Raw genomic sequence first — 23,298 nt, 5'->3', positions numbered from 1 at the left:
GTGACATCTGCCAATAAGGTAGAGAGAGTTGATGGATTAGTGCTGACAGGTCACAGATTACCTTGTCGGAGTGGATGCCGAAATCAAGACAACGCTTATAGCCCAGATGGTATAGTTTTGAATCGGAAGTATATCCAGAAAGGGGGGGTATTCGGTTAGAAAGTTATGCTTCTGGGACCAGCTTTAGTCGACTTTGGCTTTGAGATCACGAACAATAAGTTGGGGAGTGATTGTCGTAGTAGTTAACTGAGATCTCCCAAACTAAGACAATTAGGATCCAATACGGCTTCACTTCATACTCAATCATGCACAGAGTCGGGCTCAGACGCAAAGTAAGCTTCAAGTCTTGCACATACACTGCATAGAGCGCACTTTCGTTATGTTTCTAGCCTGCATGGGACTTTTGACTGGTTTGCACGGCACGAAAGTCCGAGGGTCATGTCTTTAGAGTTAGCACTGGGTTGATGCAGCCCTTACGTATGCAAACTTCGTATGCTCTCGCATTTGTTTCTTATGTAGCGACGCATTGAGTTGACAGACTTTACAAGCGTATGTTTTCAGCCAACTGGAAGAGGATGCTTATCAGTTATAATAAGCAACGTTCACCTCCAAAGTGGGGTAAGCATGATAATTGACTTTGGGATTCCAGGTGCTTTGCCGAGCCCCCCTCCATCTGTGAATTGGTTCTTTCTATTGGTGTTTATGGATTACTAGTAAGAATAGGGGAATGTTTAAGCTAACGTTTGCTTAAACGAGCTGGTTAGTAAGGATTATTACTAATAGCTGACAGTCTGACCAAGCGATCATCCCCAGAACTAAGAAATTCACATGATGTTCTCTATTGCCTTAATCTTGAACATCAGCAAGACTGTCAAGCATATCTGCTGACGGTGCAAAAAAGGTGCTTCCAGTGACAGGAGTCGAATAGTCCAAGATCCTGTCATGCATGCCAGGCGGTGACCCAACAAACATGCGCTCCAGCATCTTCTCTATAACCCATAACTTTGAGGAATATCCAATGAAATACGTGCCAAACTCGTCGGAAGCAGGTGAGCCGAATGGCATATTGTCCCTGACGATGTCCAGCTCAATACCGTCGTCGTCCGTAATCGAAGTGAGAGTCTTATGCGCTGCCTGTTTCCCCTCAGCCGCATCATCGAGCTCCATATTCTCGACCTTGGTGCGTCCGATGATGGATTCTTGTTCATCAACTTTGAGCTTTTTCCAACTTGCCAAGTCGTGGAGGTATTTTTGCACTACAACGTAACTACCTCCTGCTGCGGCTTCGTCGGTTTCGCTTGTGACGATTGCTGAGCGCATAGTCGCTGGTCCAACAGGATTGGCGGTGCCGTCAACGAAGCCAAGGAGATCTCGCGCGTCAAAGTAGCGAAATCCAACTGTCGAGTCTGTGAGCTGGACAGAACTCCCAAATCCATCCATGACCTGTCGCTCGAGCTCAAAGCACAAATCTCTCCTGTCGGAGCGAATGTGGAAAAGTAAATCTGCTGGGGTCGAGACGGTGGCATGAACGCGACCCTTCATGACGGGGAGGGCATGAAGCTCCTTTGGCCGTTGCGCGTGGGTTAGGCGATCCCAAAAGTCGCTACCTATGCCGACTGTGCATGTCAGGTTGGAGCGGAGGTCGCGGATGGCGACGTTCTTGGTGAGGTCGCCTATGCTACCCAAGGTTGCGCGAATGATGGCAAGATTGCTGGCGTCGGGTTTCGCGTTGAATGTTAAGAATGTGGCGCATCTGGTAAGGACAGCGTCGACGGCCTGACACGAAGCCACGTTGAGCATACTCATTGAGTCAAGAGCAGAGATCGAGGTAATATGATTCCTAGACTTGGTGCAATTACATCAGACGGGTAATTCGTGAGGGGAAGTTTAGTACTCAACTTTTACTCGTTTTATCTTACTACATTCTTACTAACCTTATTTTCTTTGATCTTACTATACATACTTAACCAATTAAATCTGTTAATTATAAGTCTTTATACTGAACCCCTCAATGACGCGAGCGGCCGCTTTCAAACTTTTGCTAAAACAAGGTTCTACAAGTTAACTCGGCATCTGGAGTTGGCCAATGCAACAACAGGAGAGACTACGTCTTCTCAGCTCCGAACAAATCCCGCTGCAGGTATAGTTTGAGGTAGACGGCAGTATAATCAAATCGTTGTGACAGCAGCCGCCGGCGAAGAGTTACCAAAAGTATGAACATGTAGACATTAGAGAGACTGTTGTTGCTCTTCTCGGAGCGTGCCCCAGCAAGCAGATTCTGGGCATCTCATAGGACCAGTATGTCCCCAACCAGATCTGGGCAGATAGTCCTGCTCAATACGGCCACTGCTGTCCTCTAGGGCCTTTACCCTCCCAGCGGTAGCAATGAAAATGAAAACGTGGGTGTCCAGGAGCTCAACAACGACACCAACTACACGGCCCCCCTCAACGTCTACCAATATATCGTGCTTCACGGTGAGGATGAGAATTCTTCCGATACCATCTGGATCAAGGGCGATGACGGCTGCCCTGCTGCCACCAAAGACCAAAAGTCGTACTTCCAGAGTACTCAGTTCAAGGATACGTTTGCTGCCACCAGACAGTTCTACGGTGACCTCGACCCTCTCATGATGGACATCTATGACTACAAGCTTGAGAACATGACCTATCAGAATGCCTATGATATTTTCGACCTCATTAACGTCGCCTCCATCCAGGTGGGTAGCAGAAAGGTTGGTCTCCTAAGTCTTAGGTTACTAAAATAAATAATCTAAGAGCCTGGTCTAAGTCACATAAGCCGGTATACTAAGTTCGTCTCTCATGCTCTCACAACTCTCCATTGCACAAATACTGGATAGAATTGATGAATAGTGTATTCCTTCTTAGACCATCTAGTCAGTGTACCCTAATTTAATTGCACCCGGACATCCCGTAGTCGTCAATATATCTACCAGCACCTCCTAGAGCATCTGGTCCAGCGTGTTCAGCAGCTCCAAGTTCTTTTGAACACTCCATATCTTCTTAGCAGTACCAATGCGTTTGTACGCCATATTGTCGAGCATCGAGTTAGTCATATCACTTTTCCCGTCCAATACCGAAAGAAACTCGATGTCGTTTTGGGCATCGGCAAAGATCCGATGTTCTTCATCGTCGCATATGCGGTGATTGGTAGTTCGGTCTATCGGTAATGATGTCCCTGACAATCTTCCGAGTATACGAGCAGTTTCTGACAGTGGTGGCGAATAAGACAAAAGTGGATTGTTGATCTTGTGTAGAACACACAGTTCCTGGACGCAAGTACGTCTGCATTGCATAAAGATGTGCAAGAATTGACATGCGACCCGCATAATACGCCGGTCGGTTCGTTTATCCCGGTATTCCCATGCCGTGTTGGATGCTTCAATTGCCTTTTCCCATTCGATATGGGTAGTCAGAGGTCTGTTCTGGAGTTCAACTTGGATGTCATGTATTTTTCCAATGTGCACTTCGGCGCGGGATGACTCTAGCCATTCGTGGACATTGGATTCAAGCAGAAGATGGTACAGCTTTTCGACTGAGGTGTCGGCCGGTATGAAAGAATCGGGCTCGTTCCCCAACTTCAGCATGGGTAATCCGTTGCGATCGGAGTGGAGACGATACAAATAGCTACTCGGACTTTTCTTTATCAACCATTTCTGTCGTCGAAAAAGTTGTCGCCTGTACAGTTGAACAGCGCTCTGGGGGATCAATATGTCTGAGGGTGTTGGATCTTGTTCCGAGTTATTCATGTTAATTCTGATACTGATGCTGATGATGAAGATGCTGAGGGTGTTGAGTTCAGAAGTGGGTAAAGAAGGCAGCAAAAGGTTGCCTCTTGCTTCGTTTGGAGGAAAGTGCAGGATGGCTTTAGGTACAAAAAATAAACCGCCTAAGAGACCTGACCTAAGTAGCATAAACCGACCTACTAATTTCATCCCTTATGCTTACAGCGGCGAATCTTTCCAATGCCCCAAGGTCGATTTCAGCTTGGCGTCACCCGTCAAAACGACCGCAAGTCGGACTTCTAGAGAGCAGATGGCATTACGCCATCACTTACTAAAGCTATATCAAAAGTTATATTATGATTGAACGATTCACCCTGAGCCCAACTTTCACCGCATTTTCAACACTTACTGCAGTCACCAGATTTAGGATGTTTATTCCAGCCTGGTTGATGAATATCGCTTGCTAGTTTGTATGGAACATTTTGATATTTTGATAATTTTTATTTGATATTATACTTTTATAACTTCTCCCGCCCTATTTTATATGTATATATGGCATAAACGCATTAACTTATCGCAGCTTAAGGACAGCCTTTCCAAAGTTCTTGCCCTCGAGCATACCAATGAAACCTTCAGCAGCGTTGTCAATACCCTCAGTGATAAAGAGCTTGGCCTTGACGCTACCGTCACCGAGCCACTTCTGGAGGTTCTCCTGGTGATCCTTGTAGTACTTGGGACCGAACTGGGGGTGGGCGACGAGGAAACCCTCCATCTTGATCTGCTTGGCGATGAGGTTGATGAGACCCTTGACACCCTCACGCTTCTCAGCGGGGGTGTTATACTCGGAGATGAGACCGCAGACGGGGATACGACCACCGTTGTTCAAGCTGGTGAGAGCAGCCTCGAGGTGGTCACCACCGACGTTCTCGAAGTAAATGTCGATACCGTTGGGGGCGAGACGGGGAAGGGCATCCTTGGGGGACTCCTTCTTGTAGTTGAAACCAGCGTCGAAGCCGAGCTCCTTGGTGATAAAGTCGAGCTTGGCATCGTCACCGACGGAACCGATAACAGTAAGACCCTCGCGCTTGGCGATCTGACCAACGATCTGACCAACAGCACCGGCGGCGGAGCTGATGAAGATGGTCTCGCCCTTCCTAGGCTTACCGATCTCGTGAAGACCAGACCAGGCGGTGAGACCAGGCATACCCAGAGGGCCGAGGAAGAGGCCGAGATCGAGGTTGTGGGGGTTCTGGACCTTGCGGAGGTTGACCTTGGGGATGGTCTCCTTGTCGAGACGGACGTACTCGGAGATGGGGAGGTAGGCAGTGACGAGGTCACCCTCGGCATACTCAGAGTTGTCGGACTTGATGACCTTGCTTAGAGTACCGTTGATGATGGGGTCGTTGATCTCAAAAGCGGGAGCGTAAGACTTGACAGTGGTGTCGCGCATCTTGCCGCGCAGATAAGGGTCGAAAGAGGCATACTGGACCTCGAGGACAACACCACCCTCGGGAGCTGAGTCGATATCGATGGGTCGGTCCTCAGTGACGAGATGCTCGCCGGCAACGGGGAGACCGGTGGGGATCTTCTTGTAAACAAAGGTCTTGTTTTGTGTCATATTGGCGGTTTATATATGTATGTGTATATAAGATTAAGTGAATAAAGGTGAGTGAGAGAGATGGGTATATATGTATGAGAGTTGGTATGATATGAATGAGTATGAGAAATGAACGACGTCACTACAGAGATGGCATCTATATATACAAGTGGGATGTATTTTACAGTGGTGCTAAAGAGTACACCTCTCAAGTACCGTAGCCACGTCAAAAGTGGCGCTACCACGTACCGAGGCTATTTGATGATTTGTAAGAAACAAAAAAGCATTGAAGTTTTTCTCAACAACCAAAAACGTCACTGCGTCGATCCACAAAGTAACGGTGATACTTCCCGAAGGGGTAATGACCTCATGAGTGATGACATTCTGGACATACAACATATCTTGATCAATTGAACTGATTATCAGTAATTATCACGAAAGAATGACTACCGTACTGACGAGAGTCTACTGTCGTACCCCCAGTGTCAGATTCTAATCTCGATTACCTTTGACAGTCAGCATCTAAGATCAAGACAAGGGTACAAGTTTACAGCACAAAACTAAACACGGGCGGAGAACGTGGCATTCTCTCGGCTACTTTACCCAAAACAGACCAAGATTGACGGTGTGAATAGCCTCGGCGTCTCCGTTTCTTTTGGTTCGTCGTAGAATTCTTTACAGACTTCTAGCGCTGTCTATAGTAAGCAAAAGCGGTATGAAACGAAGAAGCGAAGCAGCGAATCTTTGCATTAACGCCGAGTGGATTCCCGATCTCATTAATGCTTCAGCCGCCTTATCCTTACCCTGACTTGACTGTATATCCGTGGAGCAGAGAAAAAGTTAGGCTTCTTAGTCAGCTGGTGAGATTCAGGTTTTTAAGCTTTTGGTAGTCTACACGAGTCAGTTGGTAACGAACGGCATTTGCGAAAATGATGTCAAATTTGCCATTTTTCGGGAATCGCCATGTTGAGGTGTTGGAATTTGCATGTAACGTACTTACCACATAATTGCCACTACTCCAAGGATTACGCAAAGACACGATGTTTTGTTGTTTGTAGACGATTGAGTATTTGCGCGACCGGCTGTCGGGCGATAATGACTCCAAACAGGTATGGCTGCAGTGCAAACCCTCTCAAAGGCAATCTAGGAAAAACACGATCCTGCATGAAGCCCATCTTGTATCGGGGGACCTGAATGCCTTGAAGGCCACAGAGGGCAGAGATAGGCAAAGAGGACCACACGATGACCTCAATTTTGCCCAATGAGCCTACCCTATAGCACAAGCATTCTTGTAGTAAAATACAGAGTATCACCGACCCATTCTTCGGCGGAGCATGGGGTTCGTGACGAAATCTTCGGCGTGCTGATTTATGAAGTGGTTACCGGTTTAGAACATTTAAAGCATAGGCTATATTCATAGTTATTTATAATTTATGAATCGAACAATCCAATTTATGTATCAATTGAACACTAAATCCCAAGCTGCGTTACTTCATCAACTCTCCAAATGTAGTACCCATCCAGTACGCCCCATCATCAAAACAAGAATATCCCAATACAAGTCTCTAACCAATTCCATGCAAAATGCTAAAATGTTCTATTAGAGTTTATTCAGCGTGAGCTGGCTATGCTTCTTCAGCTTGGTCGGCGGATTGCTCGTCCGAGCCCTGCCAATCATCACTTTCAAGTCCGTCTCGGCGGATGAACAGAGAGGACACCCAGCCTAGGATGGCGAGACCTCCGAAGATGCTCCAGGCTAGTGCCTCGCCCTTGGGGCGAATATTGATGGAGAGGCTGAAGAGTCCGCCAGAGACGAAGGGACCAAAGCTGCGACCGAGGGCGGATAGAGTTTGCGCCATGCCGTTGAGACTACCAAGGCTCGCGTGCGACGGTGCAGAGTTTGTGATCTACACACATTAGCAAGACTTAATTTTAGGAAAGAGACCAAAGGTTTGGGAGAGACGTACCAAAAGCATTACGCTTGATAGACCACCAACGGCGCACAAGTTCTTCAAGATCAACACGAGGCCAAGCTCAATGTACAGCCACATCTTGCCGCTTCCGACACCAAATAAGGGCTTGTCGTCGGCGTAACCCACCCACGGCATAAACAGCATGCTGATACCAAGTCCCAGAAGGGAGATCTGGTAGGTACCCAGGTTGCCCAATTTGGCCTTGAGCTGTTGGAATAGGAAGGCCTGGAAAATGCAGCTTGCCAATCCTGCGATACTCAAACTGACACCAATTCTACTGGGCAGCAAGTCGCGACCGGCAGGTGCAGGTGTCGCAGCAAAGATGGGGTACAGGCTGTTGAATGAGATGTTGGACAGCTGGAAGACGAGGTAGGTGAACAGGACCAGGATGGTGGTTCGGCTGAGATCCTTCCAGGCAGACAGAGCGGGGTCGAGATTGTTGTCGCTATCGTCAGTCTCGTCTTCATCTTCGTCCGAATCGGATTCGAGCGCTCGGCCGGAAGAGAGGAGGGGCTGGTTCTGAGATTGCGATCGAGGCCAGCGCGCACTCCAAGAGGGACGTCGAGGGGGTGGGGGTCGCGAAGGAAACCAGGAAATGATCTTGTCGACCCATGAGGGCTTCTCAAATGCGACTTGGGTTTTATCCAGCGTCTCCTCGAACCAGATGCTGACCACAATGACGCTGACAGCTAGGAGACCAGCAGAGAGGATGTTGGGAGCCAAATAAGGGTACTTCTTACCCATTGTCCCGACAAGTATGCCTCCCAGAGCAGGTCCGGTAATGCTGCCGAGGGAATAAATGACAGGCAGGTATGTAAACGCGCGGCTTTGGTTGGATCGATCTGTGACTTCTCCGAGGACTGTCGGGACACAAGCAGCGTTTCCGTTGAGTAGTCCCATCAAGACGTGGACGACGACGATCTGCCAATACTCTTTGCAGAAGCCAAAGATACAGAAACAGCCCATAAGCGCAATTGTGCCCATGATCAGAACCGGCTTCCTGCCAATTACATCCGAGGCGTATCCCCAGAGGAAATTGGTTGATAGCTGCGCCAATGCGAAGGAACTCGCAAGTATTCCGACATATAATCCCGCTTTTTCATCGGGAATGCCTGGCATATTGAGGACCATTTCGGGAAGGTATGGAGATATTGAGTTCAGCGCGGTCTGTTCGGCAAGGGAGAGGAAGGCCAGCAACAGCAGCTGTCGAACAGGCAATGGTGTCTCTTCGCCGTCGTCTTCATCATCGGAATCGCTCGCGTTGGAACCTGTATAAGGCTGTTCGAGGGGTGTCTTTGGCGGCGTGGTGGGAAATGTCTGGTATCGATGCGATTGGCGTCGCAAGTTGCTTAAAGTTGGGATCGGCGCGCCGGCGTGAAATGAGCCTGAAGAAGCTGTTCGTTCAACGACCATGGCCCTTCTGGCGGCGGCATTGGAGTTATTTCGTGAGGGCGCCATGATGTGTAATGGCTGTGGCCGAGACTTTGGGGAAAGCTTGTCGAAGATCAAGGCTTAGTATTGATTGAGTGGTGACGTAGCGTAGGTAGGGAGGAAGGGCAAGATTTGCTATGGCGGGGCTGACACGAGCCACGATGCGATCGAGGCTCCAAGTTGACGTGACAAGGGCATTTGCTATGTATGTACGATGTATGATCGACGTCGAGGGAGAGAGATGAAGAAAGGTCTGTGTTGTGGTGAGACAATTAAGATTGACTTGTTCCTGTGGCTGGGAAGAAGCTTTGAACGAATATTCCGAAAAACGGCCGATCGCCCTTTTTCTAGGTGCTACAGTCAGTGCAGTGCAGCAGGTACTGCAGGTGATGGCTCACTGCTACCGCACCTTCTATTTTGATCGCGTGAGAGCAAGGTACGTACGATCGCTGATGTAATTGCGGGTTCGTGTATCCAATCAACGACAGCCATTGCCATCCACCGGGCGGGTTCCTCCGGCCAAACTTAATTGGATGGAAAACGAGTCTCTTCAAGATTATTCTGTCTGTCGTACTATGGCCCTCTTGACGGTGGCAGAGACGAAAGTCTCATGGTCACAAAAATGAGCAATCTCAATGTGTCATTTAAGTAGCATAAATTAATCTACTAATTTCCTCTCCTATGTCTGCAACGACTATCATCTCTGGTACGCTGAAGCCCATCTGTCGATCTCGATCTTGGCACCAAATTTAGGGCAATGTCAGTTACCCTGTAGGAGAGTGGGAATTGATACTCAGGACGCAGCACCCGACTGATCGTACTCTGATATCAACAATTTCAAATTAGTTAAGAGACGGCATAAAATAGACGGGGAAAATACTGAAAATAAACATGTTGTTGTGTCCTGAGCTGACTCTTACGTGTCTAGAGGGTAATGCATCCACTAAGTTTGGCACATCCAGTGACTTTGCATTTCATACCATTATCGAGATCACTAAGCAAATTGACCTTCCAATAGGACACAGAGCTCTTGAAACATTGAAGAGAATTCGAGCTTGCAATTTCTAGGCTGAATAATAACCGACGTCTCTGAGCGTCAATGCCTATTTGTATCTTTGTCCGTCTGTTACCAACCAAGCTTTTTGTATCTAATTCCTATTACTACAGCCATACGATGCAGCAACGAGCTTTGAGACTGATTTGAAGGGGCGTTTAGAATTATCTACTGTGGTATATTAAGTCACTCATTTGCTGGAAAGTACACTGATTCGAACTCAAGGTTTGATAGAGATGATCCAGTTGTACCGGATGATCACAAACATGGCTCAACTGTGAACAAAGACAGGGTTGTATCTGCGCAGCTGCGAGCAATTGGATCCTGATTCATAATATCTAGACTCCATTTGTTCCTTTGGCAAATCGATATATTTACTAGTAGATGAGTCGATCCCAGACAAACACTCATCAACAATAGCAAATACCTTGAAAACCAACAAACCTACTACCTGATGCACAGAACGTAGGCTTCACCATGGCACCTAGAACCACTATCATCAAGGAACACGAGAATTGGCGATGTATGTATTGCAATAAAATTGACATGGCAGAAAAGTATTGTAGTCGTCCTGCATGCGGACAACGGCGTCAAGAGGGATGGCATGCATTGACCCATGACAACCTCAAAATCGGACTTCTTGGCACCGTACTTGCGGACGAACGCGAACACTGGCTATATGACGTGACGTCTGTACAAGCCATCGGAATTTTGAGGGAAGGTTAAAGTATTTAATGGCTTAGGATATAGAGAGCATTTAATTATGTAGTTGCTGGTTATCCAATCAGACCGGGACAGTTGCCGATCCCTGCATCGCGTCTACCGGCCCTTGATACCCCGAGAGCCATTGGATGTAACAATAAATTCATTGCCGATCACGCTGTTTCCCCAACTTATCTTTGACTACGTGGCTTATGTGAGGTTTGCAAAAACATGCCTACAACGGTAAAAGCTCCAAAATATTGACCCCGCGCTATCTCGGGAACAGTATCCGGTGAAAGAATAAAACATTTGACATCAGTCCAGTTTCTTTATTTCATCGTCGTTTGTTACCTAACCCAAGTGCGGGGAATGGTTGCAGGGGTTGGGGACGCGACTATTCTTATCTTGGTAATGAACGTGATCAAACTCAGCGGGAGTGTTGGTTTTATCTTGCCGTGATAGATAACGTTCAGCGTCATTGACCGCTATCGAAACGGGTATCTGCAGGGAGAGAGGTTAGATAATAAACGATGGAAAACTTTCCACATCATCATCTCCAACGTCACGCATACTTTGTTATAGGATGTGCATCAAAACCCAACGGACCTTACATCAAAGACATCTACAGAATCACCCGGTAACGGACCCGATACCGTGTTGGGGAGGACACTGCGCTAACCAGTGAGACCTTACAGGGGCACGCTGCAGCCGAAACGCCCCGTTCCAGACATTCTTCCATCTTTGCCATCTATGACCATTCTCATTGATCAACGTCTTTAATAGACAAGACGCGGCCGGATGCATCGCAAAATTCTACACCAACATCAACGTCATGGCGTCAGAAAGCCAGCCTCGCAAGGCAAGAAGAACAGCCAATGCGTACGTCTTCAAGTCTTGCCTTTGTTCGTTCACGCACTGACTTCATCACAGCTGCGTCGCTTGTAGACAAAGCAAGATCAAATGTTCAGGACAGGACCCGTGTCAGAACTGTCAGCGACGTCAAGTACAATGCCGTTTTACAGAAGGCGTAACAAAGGTTATGGTTTCGGAAAAGTTGGTTCAGCCACGTCAACCTTGTTAACAACACTAACGTCCACCCAGATATCTCCAGGACCTTCAAAAACAAGTAGAGCAGTACCAGCGCTCGCCGTCGAATACCATCATTGAGAACAGGCAGAATACAGATACACCATCCATCTATCGCTCAACTCCCTCAGCGACACTATCCTCCGCGCCTCCACCGTATCGTTCGTCCATAGAAGCATCATCTGCGCCATACTGCTCTCCCACCATATCCCAGCCTCATTCTTTTTCACCCGTCCTCAAACGTACAAGCGATGCAGCTTTCAGCGACGTCAATGGTGAGTGCGGAGGCGATACCAGGCTTGCTTCTCCTGCGCTCACGATCGAAGGCTCGCATTCACTTCAACAATCCGAGTCTGACCTAGTCAACCAAGATCCCACCTCATCTTCATCGTATCAGCCGCAGAGCGAGTCGCCATTGAGTATTTGGCCTAGCGCGTTTACTATCCCATCCAAGATTATCAAGAACACGCGGAAGAACAGACGTACCTGGAGTAAGCACCCAAGCAGTTTCTCTGAAAATGCACTGACTTTGATGTAACAGTATGGCTGGCTCCGTGGTCTACCTGGTCCTTCACACTACGACTAATGCTCATGTTGGGCGACAAACTGCAACCGGGAGGAGACATGATTCCGCCGCAATTAATAGAAGACGACGTATACACCTTATCGTGGAACATCCGCCCTCCACACGAAAAGCCCGATGTCACTGGACTACCATCTCTCGACTACGCGATCTACCTCTTCCACACCTTCAAATTCCACCTGGGCCAGACATACCGACTCTTCGACGAAGTGGAATTCGTCAACCAGATCCGTGACTTTTACTCGGACGCGCAGACCAAGGCAGAGGAGAACCGCCTCTGGTATGTTAAGTTTCTCTTGATTCTGGCCTTTGGGACAGCCTTTCACTCCTCCCAATGGATGCCCTCCACCGAACCCCCCGGCTCGAAGTTCTTTGTGAGAGCGATGGGTCTCATGCCGGATCATACAGCGCTTTGGAAGGATAGTCTGCTCGCTATTGAGGTTTTGGCCATGGGTGGCTTGTATCTTTACTCTATCGACCAGAGGGAGTCTGCGCACGTATACGTAAGTAGACATGTGCCTTACAAACGGAGATGCTGACGAGTCACAGCTTGGCCAGGCCATCAGGATAGCTCTTTTGGAAGGGCTACATACACAGCTACCGGACAGCGAACTAGGAAATGAAACGGTTACTCGATGCCGCGACTTATGGTGGACTTTGTATATCATGGACCGACACTTTTCTTCTTCTCTGGGATTGCCCATGTCAGTTCAGGATAGTGACATTTCCACGCCAGTCAACCCTCCCAATGTGGGATCTCAAGACGACAGCGCTCGAAGTCTGCAGGTGAACTTGTCGCATCTGCTATCAGTAATTCTAACAAGTAAGTCGGGGCTTTCAAAGTATCGGCGTCGGTCTGACAACATGCAGCGCTTTACAAACCAGAGAAAACGCCACTCGGACAATTCCTCGAACAGACCAAGGCGATTCTTCACACTTTGGCACACCACGCGCAAGAGATTGAAAAGATAATATCAATGAAATTCCGAAACTCGGTAGACACGATGCCTCGCGGCACGAAATACATTACACTTTTATATCACCAGGTCGGTACATCTCCGATGTCTTAAATGGCGGGTCCTGACAGATCCAGTGTGTGATAGTAGCAACACGCCCTCTTCTACTCTCAGTACTCAAAGAACGTCTCGATATTCTTGGTCAGCCGGGCGCTGAAAACTCGGAAGCGTTTCTCGGACAAACAGCAGCGGTGATATCAACAGGCATCAAATCAGCCGTCAAGACACTCCAGATTCTGACCAGTGAATACAGTCTTCTCGGTAACACGGCTGTCCCTTGATTTGGGTTTCACTCTAACAATCTACAGAGGTATTCCTCCCATACGATATCGAATTTACCTTTGGAGCCGCTCTCCACCTCAACATGGCAACAGCTTTATTCCCTGGCGTCGCCGACGACCAAAACAGCCGCCTTTTAGTTCACCAACTTCTCGACAACATGATCGCACGCGGAAACCGACTGGCGAAAGTCCGCAAACAAGAACTCGTTTATCTCGAAGCGCAGTGTCAGGAACTTGTCGCGCAGGTACAACAGCAAGGTCTACAAACACTGTCTCTAGCAGTGACGGATGAAGCAGCTTCCGCTCCTGAGCTTGCAGGGAAAGTGGATGAGGAGAGGCCTTTGACTACGGATTTAGAGGAGGGGATAAGTGATTTGGAGTTTTTGGATAATATTGGGATTTCTTCGGAGGAGTTTATGGCGATTGTACAGCAGATTGGAGATCCGGATATTATGCCGGAGAACATGCTGACTTTGGAGTAAGAAGGGTGCTTAGATGGTGTTATGGTGTGGCATTTTGTTTATATTGTAGAAAAACTTTGACATCCTGTATCTAGGTCGGTCAGCTTATGCTACTTAGACTAGATTTCTTAGGTAATTTACGTTTATTTCATAAGATTTAGGAGGCTAACATATCTTCTAGCAACATGGATGGTATCTTCAACCGATGAAAGAACCGATGAAAGCATAAAGATTATGAAATAGAGACCGCACACCGTCCGGGATACCCCATCACCAACCTTGAAGACCCATCGTTGGCATCATCATACCTAGCCGGGCTCTACCAAAGTAGAGTACTCCTGGATTCTCGCGATCTTGCCTGTGAGTCATTTCCGTCATCGGGCGCTGGCGGAATTTGTGATCGAACCAGTATTTCATCAGGTCATCATGGCCGTACACTCGAACACGGACAGCCTCGTCCGGATTTGGTTCGGCTTCAACCAGCTTGAGCCAGTACGACGATCGATATCCTTCCTGGGTGTCCCGTGGAAACCCCTCAGGCGCAGCGGCGAGCTGATCCAAAGTATCGGCGTCGAGCATAATGCAAGCAGCAAATCGCATATCGCCAATGAGGGCAGTGCCGTTCTTAGACGAAATCCACTTCTTGAAATAGGCGCAAACTGTGGCCAACGAAGCATTGTCCAGGGCCTCTTTGTCTTCAAGGATATCATTCTCGAAGCGGCGCAAAAACTCCTCGTTTGGACGCATGTCAACCTCGACGGGAATATGGTCAAGCATTGTACTGTTGTCTTTGTAATACCCAATGTTTTCTTTGACATTGTTCGCTTCGTCGTCGGCTCAAACTTGAGCTACGCGATTGACGATGTTGATAGCGCGTCGAGACTGCTCATCAGAGCCAGGCCCATAAGCGGTGCGCACAATGGCAAATCCCCATCGGCACGGTCTGTGTCCCTCTGTTAACGTCAGAAGCGCTTTGAGTCGGGCCATGACGCCACGACGACATCGTGGATCGCCCTCGAAGCGAGGCTGACGGAATTCAGGGTCATTGATCCAAACAGGCGAGTCGTCAAAGTCAGTGGCAGGTGGTAACATGTCGTCTGAAGAAGTGGCCATTGTGACAGAGAAGAGGTGAGAGGGTGAAGAGTGAAGACAAATGAGCGGGCCGCAAGAATTCCATGGGGCGGCCAGGTACTTATGTCGGTCCTCAGGTTAGGGCGGTTAGGGTGGTATTGTCTGTTCCCGCTAGCTCCAGGAGCGTGTTGCAATCTCAACAGGATGACAGCGTCTTCTTCCCCCACTCTGTTAATTGCTGGTTTTTCGTTCTCATCACCTTATCGACTCTCTTCAACGCCGAAGATAGTAGCAATGCCACACGTACAAACGGACAGACCACTTCCAAACGCCCTGTTTATTCTTTCGCGGGAGCCTCTGTTTCCCAAACGCTGCTGGAATACTTCAACGTCAAACGGAATACGTTTAGTCGTTTACTGCGTTCAAACGTCCTCCATGTAGCCGCTGGTATTTATATCCCTTGCCTTCATCCTGACCGAACTAATCTTGCGTAACTTCATCCAAAGGTCTACCCAGCAACAACATCAACAACACTGCCATTCTAAAGACACACAACATACATTTCATCAGTATTTTGGTTACTACATATCTTGGTTAGATTTCCCCTGGGCCTTTGTCTGTAGTCAGGTATCCGAACTAACATCAACCTTCAGACATCTCCAGAACCCTACCAGCACCGACCAAGACTCCTCGACCGAAGTCCTACTCAATATATCCCAGCCTGTCATTCAAAATGTCCGACAAGACCACCGAACCACGTGGCGATCACGTCCTCTGGGCCTACAGGCGCCTGAAAGACCCCGCCTCAAAGAACTACTGCGACAAGATTAACGGCATGTTGGACAAAACCTGCACTTGGTGTAAGGCCAAGCGAGAAGTCGGCACCCTCGCTGTCGACAGAACCCGCCACATCATGGGAGAACTCGTCGGGAAGACCGCGGACGGCGTTGAGGTTTGGGAGTACAACAAGGATGGGCACTCTACCAAGTTGTAACAATCAGGCCTTTGCGTTTCAAACTCGACTGTTTCGGAATACTGGCTGATCTGCATGGAATTATTCGAGGAACAGAGGAGTAGAACGAATTTGCGGGAAATAAGTGACCAGCGTTAACCACTTCGTGCTGACAGGTGGACGAACGAACGAACAGAGAACTGGATAAGATAGAGACCGTGGATCGAGACGAACAGTTATCTTGTACCAAGAACGCAAACGATTGTTATTATGCAATGAACCCCGATCACCATTGTGTTTCGCGTCGCCCCAAACCCTATTGATCTTCAGCAACTTCGTTGACATGGCATCCGTAAAAACCTATGGTGACCGAAACAGCAGACCCGAAGAATGCGACGAGCGAAGCAACGGAAGTCTTCTATCGCATGGTATGCTTTTCAAGATCAGGCGCAACCCCGAGCAAGAAGAAACGTAAGGACGGATGCGAGAAGGCAAAAGCTAAAGCTAAGCGCAAGAGCAATAGCGACAGCTCTGGGTCTGATTCTGACTTGGACTCTAAATCCGAGGTCAGTTTTAGGCTAGACAACAACAAGAAGACCACAGATAAGAAGGAAACTCGGATTCTGAGGTTGTTCTCGAGTTGGACGACAAGAAGGAGATCACGGACAAGAAGGACGAGCAGCATGCAGACACGCCCAAAGGAGAGGAGCTAGAGATGAGAGGTAGAAGGGTGCCAAGGTAGATGAGCCTACAGCAGAGCCCAAGCCAAAGCTCATCGAGTAGAAAGAAATGGTAAAAGCGGTGGAATCTAGAATGGGAGGAGGAGGCACGAATGACACGCCTATTGCAGACCTTCTAATATCAGATGCGGCTAGTGTATACAAAGGGCTTAGTGATTATCAGAGGCATTCAGCCTCAAATAATAATGACTAGATAGTGGCGTACAAGAAACTTCTCAATGATCATGTCACATCCGATTAGAAAATAGTTATTTCAGTAAGTCAGCACAGGAAGTTTCTAGGGACATGATTCATACTGATCAGGGTAGAAATAACTAATTCAATCAAACATTGTTCAACTTTTATCACCGGTGACATGGGGATCGATGGGTGTGATGACTCGGCCTTGCATTTGGTACAAGCTGTCCGCAGTGCCATCTAGTTCATTAGATGGGAAAAGAGAAAACATACTAGATAAGCGCCCTAGTCTGAGCTGTGACTGGTGATTTCCGTGAAAGTTGAATCACACCATGTTAATTTCCAGGGCCATGTATGTTAAACGCCAGGGATCATGTTCAGCTCCAGGTGAATAACAGGGGTATTTGGTCATTCTTCCAGAGCCCCCACTAATTTGGTGTCTCGGAATATGCATGTTGGTTGATGTTTCCTACACCATCCGTCCAATCCTTGCCAACACCGAGGGAGTTCATACCTCTTTATCTTCTTCTTCTCGGCCTTCTCGGCATGTTCCCTCAAAGTCCTTTCTCCTACGTATTCATCACTTACTACCGAATCAGTGTTTATTTCCTTTCATTTTAATTTCTCACCATGGCGAGCGCACAGGAAGCAGAAGAGATCATCCAAAGCCTGAGCGGCCACAGCACGTAAGTGTCCTGAAAATATGTTGGTATGCATGATCGCTGACTTGAAAGACTTCTGGGGAAGCACGTTGAAAAATGCGCGAAGAGACTACTGTTTGAACTTCTCCGGTACACCAACGGCAAAACCTTCACCACGGCCAAGGCAGAAGAGGACTCTCCCTTTGTTACCTTTAAGGTCTATCCCGACAGGATTGTTTCCGACTGCAATAGTGACAACCTGACCAAAGAGGACCTCCAAGCTATCTGCCGGGCAACAAACAAAGCCAACTTCAAAACAATTGTCGCCGCGACCAAGAGGACTTGCATCCAGTCGGGGAACTTCTCGTTCGAATTCCAGCACAATCCCGCCGATCATGACAATGGCGACATGAGACCTGTTTGGGTGACCTCCGTCGACACTGTCCCCGAGAACGTTACCCGCATTACGCTCAATCTTCACGATCAAGGCAATAAGAAAGAGATCCAGAAACTAAGAGAAGTCATTGCCTCTCAGTTCGAGAGTCTCCAGAAGGAAAGTATTCTCTTCCTTGACGATATGGAGTTTATGAAGATCGAGTACTTCGATAACGATGGCAAGATACGTCAATCCAGGCATTTTCAAAAGGAAATCATGGACGAACATCGAGTTTCTGTGAAAGTTACGACTGTTGACAGCAATGAGAAGCACATGGATGCTCAACTTTACCATGTCGCGGAGCTAGACTATAATGATGAAACAAAGCTCATACTTGCCTTCCCTTTAACAGACGATAAAAGGGCAAAGAAGCTTTTCAACCTTATTCCACTTGGAACATCTCCACTTGGAGTAAGTCATATCATGACCAGTTTGACATAACTGCGCTAACTCTTCGATACAAGTTCCACATTCACGCAGACGTTGACATCGAAGATGACATATATAGTACAACTACCAAACCATTCGACAATTTAGGTCTCCAGGAAGACGTCTCTTCCGTGTTCCTAGAAGCGATTTTGCAATTTTGCGAGCACCCGACTCTTCGATATCACTGGCCGTTGTTTCTCAGACCCGGTGCAACAGAACAGGCTCCGTTCTGGCCTGACCTTGATACCGAAATTCGAAATTGGATCTCGCGAAACCCGGTTTTCATATCACGACACGTGAAGCATTGGCGTCTTATCAGTCACCTTGCTGCACCAGGTCCCGATGCTCAAGACGATAGCGGAAACCCATTGTTGGACGACAAGATCAATGATCCATTTCTTTCGAGCAATTATCCCCCAGGAGTGGCAGGTATCCTCAAAAACTATGGACTTGCGGCTTTGACTGACGCTCAATGTGTCGAGCTGCTTGAAATGCATTTTATCACTCCAGGTTTGAGCCAGCCCAAGGGCTGGCATAGTGCCTTAGCGCGGCTCCTTCCTAAGCTTCTCGCCAACGATGAGTATTCCGACAGAATTAAATCGCTGCCTCTCTTACAAATCAAGGATGGCAGCATGGTATCAGCAGCGACTAAGCCAGTCTACTTCCCTACGACAAAAGGTATCGACATTGCCTTGGGATTGCCTGGCAGAGTTATGAATGAATCTTTAAAGCATGGCGTCTACTCGAAGGCGCTATATGAACAACTCGGAGTGGTGGAGGTACCTGTGACTCGGATGAGAGAAGTAATCTTTGCTAAGCTTTCCAGTTCAAAGTCCCCTTCACTTGATGATATCAAAAGCTATCTTGGCTATCTATACCTCACTCATCAACCCTTCAGCTCTGAAAGTGAACAGCAGTACCGCGCTGTGAGGGTCTTGACCCTGGATATGAAGTCAAAGAACCCTTGGGAAAGTATCATCTACTTACCAGGGATGGAACATCCATATACTCCCCAGAGCCTCCTTGGTGCGGGTATGTTTGGATTTAGCGATCCTGTCGACTTCCTACATCCGGACATACTGCGATATACACCAAAGCATGACCAGGTCTTACATTTGTCTTGGAAGACATGGTTATGTACTTGCCTCGGAATAAGGCCAAGGCTGAGCCTGATTCGACAGAAAGCCCTCCCTGAACAAGAGTCAGACAACTATGGTTCGTCAACCACGAGTAATACGAATCTTCTTTCTGAACACTGTACATATGTGCTCAGGAACCGCCCAGACAGGTTTCTGGGATTAATTCAACATCTTTGGGATTTTGAAAAGCCTCAAATCGCGGAAAATAAAGCTCTGGTATCTGAGATTCAAGGGCTACCTGCCAAAGGCCTCTGCGGCTTGGACCGTTCTGTGGCTCTTAGAAACACATGTGTACCCCTCCAAGAACTCAAAGATATTGTGGCCCGCTACATGGAGTATCCCGATAAGTTTCCGTTCCTGAAACTTCAAGGGGATAAATATGAGGGCCTGTGTATCACCACCAAGTGGTCGTTTCTAACAAAGCACTTCGGCGTCAGACAGAAAAACGATCTGGACTTTCTACTTCAGATTTTGGACTCTATCAAGCACTCGTGCAAAAAGCTATCATCTCCGCAGATGAAGAAAGTTTTCGAATTATACTCTGCCATAAAAACGAGGTTTCAGATATGCCCTACCGACGAAAAGCAGAGAGCGCTGTAGGTTTCTATCTTTACCGCTTCAACGATGTAACTAACAGTAACATAGGAAGGGTTTTGAAGATTCCGGTATTTTATACGTGGATAGTAAAGGAGAAATCTGGACGGACACCTCCCGTTGTCTCTGGAATGCGCCTAGTGACATGATTTCGCGATACTCTCTCAAGAAGTTTTACGAAGAAAGGGTTCTTGATAAGAAAACGATGCAAGATTTGTCACATTTATTCTGTGTGATATTACGTATCCGAGATGCCTCTATGGAAAACTTGGTGGAGGAACTATGCTTTTTGCGAGATAACGGATGCAACGACGTGGCTCGCGTTGAAAATATTTACAATTATTTGCACAAGGAGATAAAAGTATCACCTGAAATAAGGTACGCATGCCGGTCTTTGAAATCGCTTTTTCTAGTGAAGCTAACAATCAAGTATCAGGACTGCCTTTGGTGATAAGAGAGTCATATTGGTCCAAGATGATGACGGTTCCATGTGGCTTTCCGTCAAGGAATGCTTCTGGTCTGAGGCAGAAGTCACACCGATGCAATGCAGCCTGAAGACATGGTACCCGGGCCTGAAGCAATTCTTTGTGAACAAACTGGGTGTCAAAATATCTGCTTACGACAAACTCGTGTACTCGACTCCAACGGATGTAAAGCAAGTCAAGAAAATCATGTTATCCTTCATGGATGAGGCGGGATTCTTCCACGAATTTGAAGAAGAACCACTGGGGACAGCAAAGATTTTCCCCGTGCGACGCCCTACTGCGAAAGGTCAACCGCCGAGCCCCGTTGAACTATGCTCTCTTGATACAGATTTTTGCATTGGGGACCGCGATTATCTCAGGAAGTCACTACAGTCTAGCATCAAGATGTTGAGCTTCGACGTCACGGAGGTAAGACGGCTACAGCCACTTTTTAGGTGGCTCTCGATTGAAGATCGTTGCCTCTCTATACGTGTGGTAGAGACAATGAATGTTGTTCCGTCATGTATCTTAAAAGAATGGGATTTGAGTGACAAGGCGTATCATATTGCTCGGTAAGTCCATCAATCTCAACTTGGGTCTTGAATCTAATCGCAATCATCTCTTTAGTGTTGCTGAAACATTCAACTGCTACGGATCATGCGAAGATGCATTCTCTTTATATCAGCAACTACGAACAACAAAGATTGCCAAAGTGGATTGCATCTCGACGGATCTGATAATTGTTCAGGATGATGAAACATTCCAGGCAAGGGCTTCACAAAAGGCACTTGTGTCTATCTCCCCCGATTGCGACGACAATCTCACTATTTATGTGGATTACAACGACAACAACAGCAAGCAACTGTGTTTTTTCTCGGTCTTACCTAGAAAGCTCCAGCAATGGCTCACGCAAGATGAAAGTCATGTTTACATGGACGCCTCTTTCGAAATCACCAACGCACTTACTTTGATCTTTGCTAGTGATGCTGCCAACATGGATGAGATTCTTGAGGATCAAGGTATATCCCAAGTTTCTTTCGAGAACCAAGACATCATCGAGTCAAAGCTCAATGGAGAGGCACATCAACCGCTGGCGAAGGAAGACAAGCCTGTTGTTTTGGCCATACGGGAACGACAATGCTAGACATCCATCGGCGGATTGGAAGGGCCTCAGGGTATCAGAAATATTAGCCGCTGGAAGCATAAGAGACGAAATTAGTGTGTCACTTTATTTTCCTTAGACTATGGTTCTTAGACTACTTATCTTTATGCCCTAAGACTTAGGAGGCCATTTTTTCTGCTACCCACTAGAAGGGGTATTATCGATAGGTTTTGTCGCTTGGGGCACTGATAACCCTTTAGTTGATATTTATTTCACAAATTAAGGTTATTCTCGTAGAACAATGTTACAGTTTTTAGAACCCCTTCTACGTACTTTCATTGCTTGAGTTTTGGTCGTGATCGTGACCGTGAGGCCTGAACAAAGACATTGAGTTGTCTTTATTGAATTCATCACTGGAAGACTGAACAAGTCTCTAAAAACAAAGATGACGAAAGGCGATCTAAATGATAAATACAGCAAACAACGTCTTTGTGTACAATAACATACACAGTGTTCCGCTCAGCTTGTTCTTGCTACAGCGTACATATACCCTACTTTCTAGTCATGAAGAAATTGTATCAACCACAAGCTTTGCTATTTGTAACATACACCTACAACACAGCAGCACAAACTACAAACAAATTTTCACATCTATTCACAGCAATCAGTCAAGATGGACAACACTGAAAAGCATCTCACCACGATCGACTTCGTGGCATCAAACAAGCCGGACGAAATCGACCACCCAGACCACATCTTGTGGCAATGCAGACCGACAACCAAGCTTACCTTCAAGGACAAGGTTCGTGGCAAGGAGCCCTGTCGGCGTATCAACTACATGGAGAACGATATCTGCGCTGGGTGTTCTGCAAAGCGTACGGTCGGGGCCCTTGCGATGGCTCGTGAAGCTAGAGTCATTGGTGAGCTCATCTCTCATGATGTGTACGGCAATGAGATTTGGCGGTATAAGGTGGAGGAGTAAGTACATTGAGGGAACTGAAGTGGGAGTATCGGGTGGGGGAGGTCTGATGAGCGAAATCTGAATCACTTGCCTTGGTAAGTATCTGTGGTGACTCACTGACGATCTATCAAAAGAGGTGAGTTTGAGTGACCGCAGAAGTATAAAGCAGATTTACTGAATGTAGGCATGATGATATCTCAACTATATAATCTTCCTTTGTGATTGACATAACTCTTTTAATCTGGTCATGTGAAATTATGCGAGTATAAATTCTTCCAAAGACTGAAATCCTCATACAAACTTCTCACCAACATTAACCGGCACATCTATCTTTATATTAAACTCGAGCGATCTTGTATTTGCCTGTATTCACATCATGGCACCTATCAAAATAGTACATCCTGACCACGTCTACTAGAAGTGCGCGCAATTCTGGGATTCGGGGGTAAATTGTGAAGGGAAATCTGGCGTTACTTTCAAGCAATGCAAATTGTGTTCAAAGGATCGCATAGTTGATTCGCGTAATTTAAACAAAGATGGTGTGGATATTGGGTATCTTTACAATATCTCTTCAGATGGTAGTGAACACTGGTACTATTCTATTGAAAGACCTTGAGGATATGGCACCCTGGGTCAAGAGCTTATTGAACAGAACTTGTCCGATT

General features: G+C 47.2%; 10 protein-coding genes across 10 annotated transcripts; 4 read left to right on the top strand and 6 right to left on the bottom strand.

Moving 5' to 3' along the window:
• Positions 1–655: 655 nt before the first annotated feature.
• On the bottom strand, positions 656–2,008 carry EDB82DRAFT_493680 (uncharacterized protein). Its single transcript, XM_025730654.2, has one exon. The coding sequence runs from the start codon at positions 1,804–1,806 to the stop codon at positions 847–849; it is 960 nt and encodes a 319-aa protein (XP_025587463.1). The 5' UTR covers positions 1,807–2,008; the 3' UTR covers positions 656–846.
• A 78-nt stretch (positions 2,009–2,086) lies between these two features.
• On the top strand, positions 2,087–2,765 carry EDB82DRAFT_522427 (uncharacterized protein; the record flags this gene model as incomplete). The annotated part of the gene is made up of 2 exons (XM_025730665.1): positions 2,087–2,140; positions 2,361–2,765. The coding sequence occupies 2 exons, from the start codon at positions 2,087–2,089 to the stop codon at positions 2,763–2,765; spliced, it is 459 nt and encodes a 152-aa protein (XP_025587464.1).
• Positions 2,766–2,882: 117 nt separating this feature from the next.
• On the bottom strand, positions 2,883–3,945 carry EDB82DRAFT_493679 (uncharacterized protein). The gene has a single exon (XM_025730676.2). It carries the CDS (start codon positions 3,930–3,932, stop codon positions 2,961–2,963), a length of 972 nt encoding a protein of 323 aa, XP_025587465.2. The 5' UTR covers positions 3,933–3,945; the 3' UTR covers positions 2,883–2,960.
• Positions 3,946–4,222: 277 nt separating this feature from the next.
• On the bottom strand, positions 4,223–5,470 carry EDB82DRAFT_493678 (uncharacterized protein). The gene has a single exon (XM_025730687.2). It carries the CDS (start codon positions 5,359–5,361, stop codon positions 4,315–4,317), a length of 1,047 nt encoding a protein of 348 aa, XP_025587466.1. The 5' UTR covers positions 5,362–5,470; the 3' UTR covers positions 4,223–4,314.
• A 1,271-nt stretch (positions 5,471–6,741) lies between these two features.
• Positions 6,742–9,096, bottom strand: EDB82DRAFT_493676 (major facilitator superfamily domain-containing protein). The gene is made up of 2 exons (XM_025730698.2): positions 7,308–9,096; positions 6,742–7,247 (listed from the first exon to the last, which is right to left on the bottom strand). Exons 1-2 carry the CDS (start codon positions 8,769–8,771, stop codon positions 6,966–6,968), a joined length of 1,746 nt encoding a protein of 581 aa, XP_025587467.1. The 5' UTR covers positions 8,772–9,096; the 3' UTR covers positions 6,742–6,965.
• A 2,236-nt stretch (positions 9,097–11,332) lies between these two features.
• EDB82DRAFT_522423 (uncharacterized protein) lies at positions 11,333–13,948 on the top strand (the record flags this gene model as incomplete). Its single annotated transcript, XM_025730721.2, has 8 exons — positions 11,333–11,379; positions 11,431–11,553; positions 11,602–12,077; positions 12,128–12,672; positions 12,719–12,992; positions 13,040–13,215; positions 13,263–13,446; positions 13,494–13,948. The coding sequence occupies 8 exons, from the start codon at positions 11,333–11,335 to the stop codon at positions 13,946–13,948; spliced, it is 2,280 nt and encodes a 759-aa protein (XP_025587469.2).
• Positions 13,949–14,197: 249 nt separating this feature from the next.
• On the bottom strand, positions 14,198–14,704 carry EDB82DRAFT_522422 (uncharacterized protein; the record flags this gene model as incomplete). The annotated part of the gene is made up of 1 exon (XM_025730732.2): positions 14,198–14,704. One exon carries the CDS (start codon positions 14,702–14,704, stop codon positions 14,198–14,200), a length of 507 nt encoding a protein of 168 aa, XP_025587470.2.
• A 60-nt stretch (positions 14,705–14,764) lies between these two features.
• EDB82DRAFT_522421 (uncharacterized protein) lies at positions 14,765–15,040 on the bottom strand (the record flags this gene model as incomplete). Its single annotated transcript, XM_065609099.1, has 2 exons — positions 14,765–14,880; positions 14,959–15,040. 2 exons carry the CDS (start codon positions 15,038–15,040, stop codon positions 14,765–14,767), a joined length of 198 nt encoding a protein of 65 aa, XP_065466043.1.
• Positions 15,041–15,063: 23 nt separating this feature from the next.
• On the top strand, positions 15,064–16,152 carry EDB82DRAFT_117337 (uncharacterized protein). Its single transcript, XM_025730743.2, has 3 exons — positions 15,064–15,445; positions 15,505–15,591; positions 15,652–16,152. Exons 1-3 carry the CDS (start codon positions 15,103–15,105, stop codon positions 15,990–15,992), a joined length of 771 nt encoding a protein of 256 aa, XP_025587471.2. The 5' UTR covers positions 15,064–15,102; the 3' UTR covers positions 15,993–16,152.
• Positions 16,153–17,497: 1,345 nt separating this feature from the next.
• Positions 17,498–22,654, top strand: EDB82DRAFT_421100 (uncharacterized protein; the record flags this gene model as incomplete). The annotated part of the gene is made up of 10 exons (XM_065607592.1): positions 17,498–17,553; positions 17,602–18,355; positions 18,409–18,802; positions 19,019–19,409; positions 19,662–20,108; positions 20,158–20,484; positions 20,543–21,142; positions 21,426–21,681; positions 22,341–22,478; positions 22,517–22,654. 10 exons carry the CDS (start codon positions 17,498–17,500, stop codon positions 22,652–22,654), a joined length of 3,501 nt encoding a protein of 1,166 aa, XP_065466042.1.
• Positions 22,655–23,298: the final 644 nt, after the last annotated feature.

This window comes from Fusarium venenatum, assembly GCF_020744135.1.
Source record: "Fusarium venenatum strain MPI-CAGE-CH-0201 chromosome Unknown EDB82scaffold_1, whole genome shotgun sequence".
NCBI lineage: Eukaryota > Fungi > Ascomycota > Sordariomycetes > Hypocreales > Nectriaceae > Fusarium > Fusarium venenatum.
The sequence above is the reverse complement of the archived record's forward strand: the minus strand, read 5'-3'. Positions and strand labels throughout refer to the sequence as shown.

Excerpts from the sequence above, each read along its gene's own strand:
- EDB82DRAFT_493680 (XM_025730654.2), bottom strand. The coding sequence starts at position 1,806 with ATGAGTATGCTCAACGTGGCTTCGTGTCAGGCCGTCGACGCTGTCCTT.
- EDB82DRAFT_493679 (XM_025730676.2), bottom strand. The coding sequence starts at position 3,932 with ATGCTACTTAGGTCAGGTCTCTTAGGCGGTTTATTTTTTGTACCTAAA.
- EDB82DRAFT_493678 (XM_025730687.2), bottom strand. The coding sequence starts at position 5,361 with ATGACACAAAACAAGACCTTTGTTTACAAGAAGATCCCCACCGGTCTC.
- EDB82DRAFT_493676 (XM_025730698.2), bottom strand. The coding sequence starts at position 8,771 with ATGGCGCCCTCACGAAATAACTCCAATGCCGCCGCCAGAAGGGCCATG. Across the intron at positions 7,248-7,307 it reads TATCAAGCGTAATGCTTTTG|ATCACAAACTCTGCACCGTC; the intron begins GTACGTCTCTCC and ends TAATGTGTGTAG.
- EDB82DRAFT_117337 (XM_025730743.2), top strand. The coding sequence starts at position 15,103 with ATGGGGCGGCCAGGTACTTATGTCGGTCCTCAGGTTAGGGCGGTTAGG. Across the intron at positions 15,446-15,504 it reads CGTCCTCCATGTAGCCGCTG|GTCTACCCAGCAACAACATC; the intron begins GTATTTATATCC and ends CTTCATCCAAAG. Across the intron at positions 15,592-15,651 it reads TTTGGTTACTACATATCTTG|ACATCTCCAGAACCCTACCA; the intron begins GTTAGATTTCCC and ends ATCAACCTTCAG.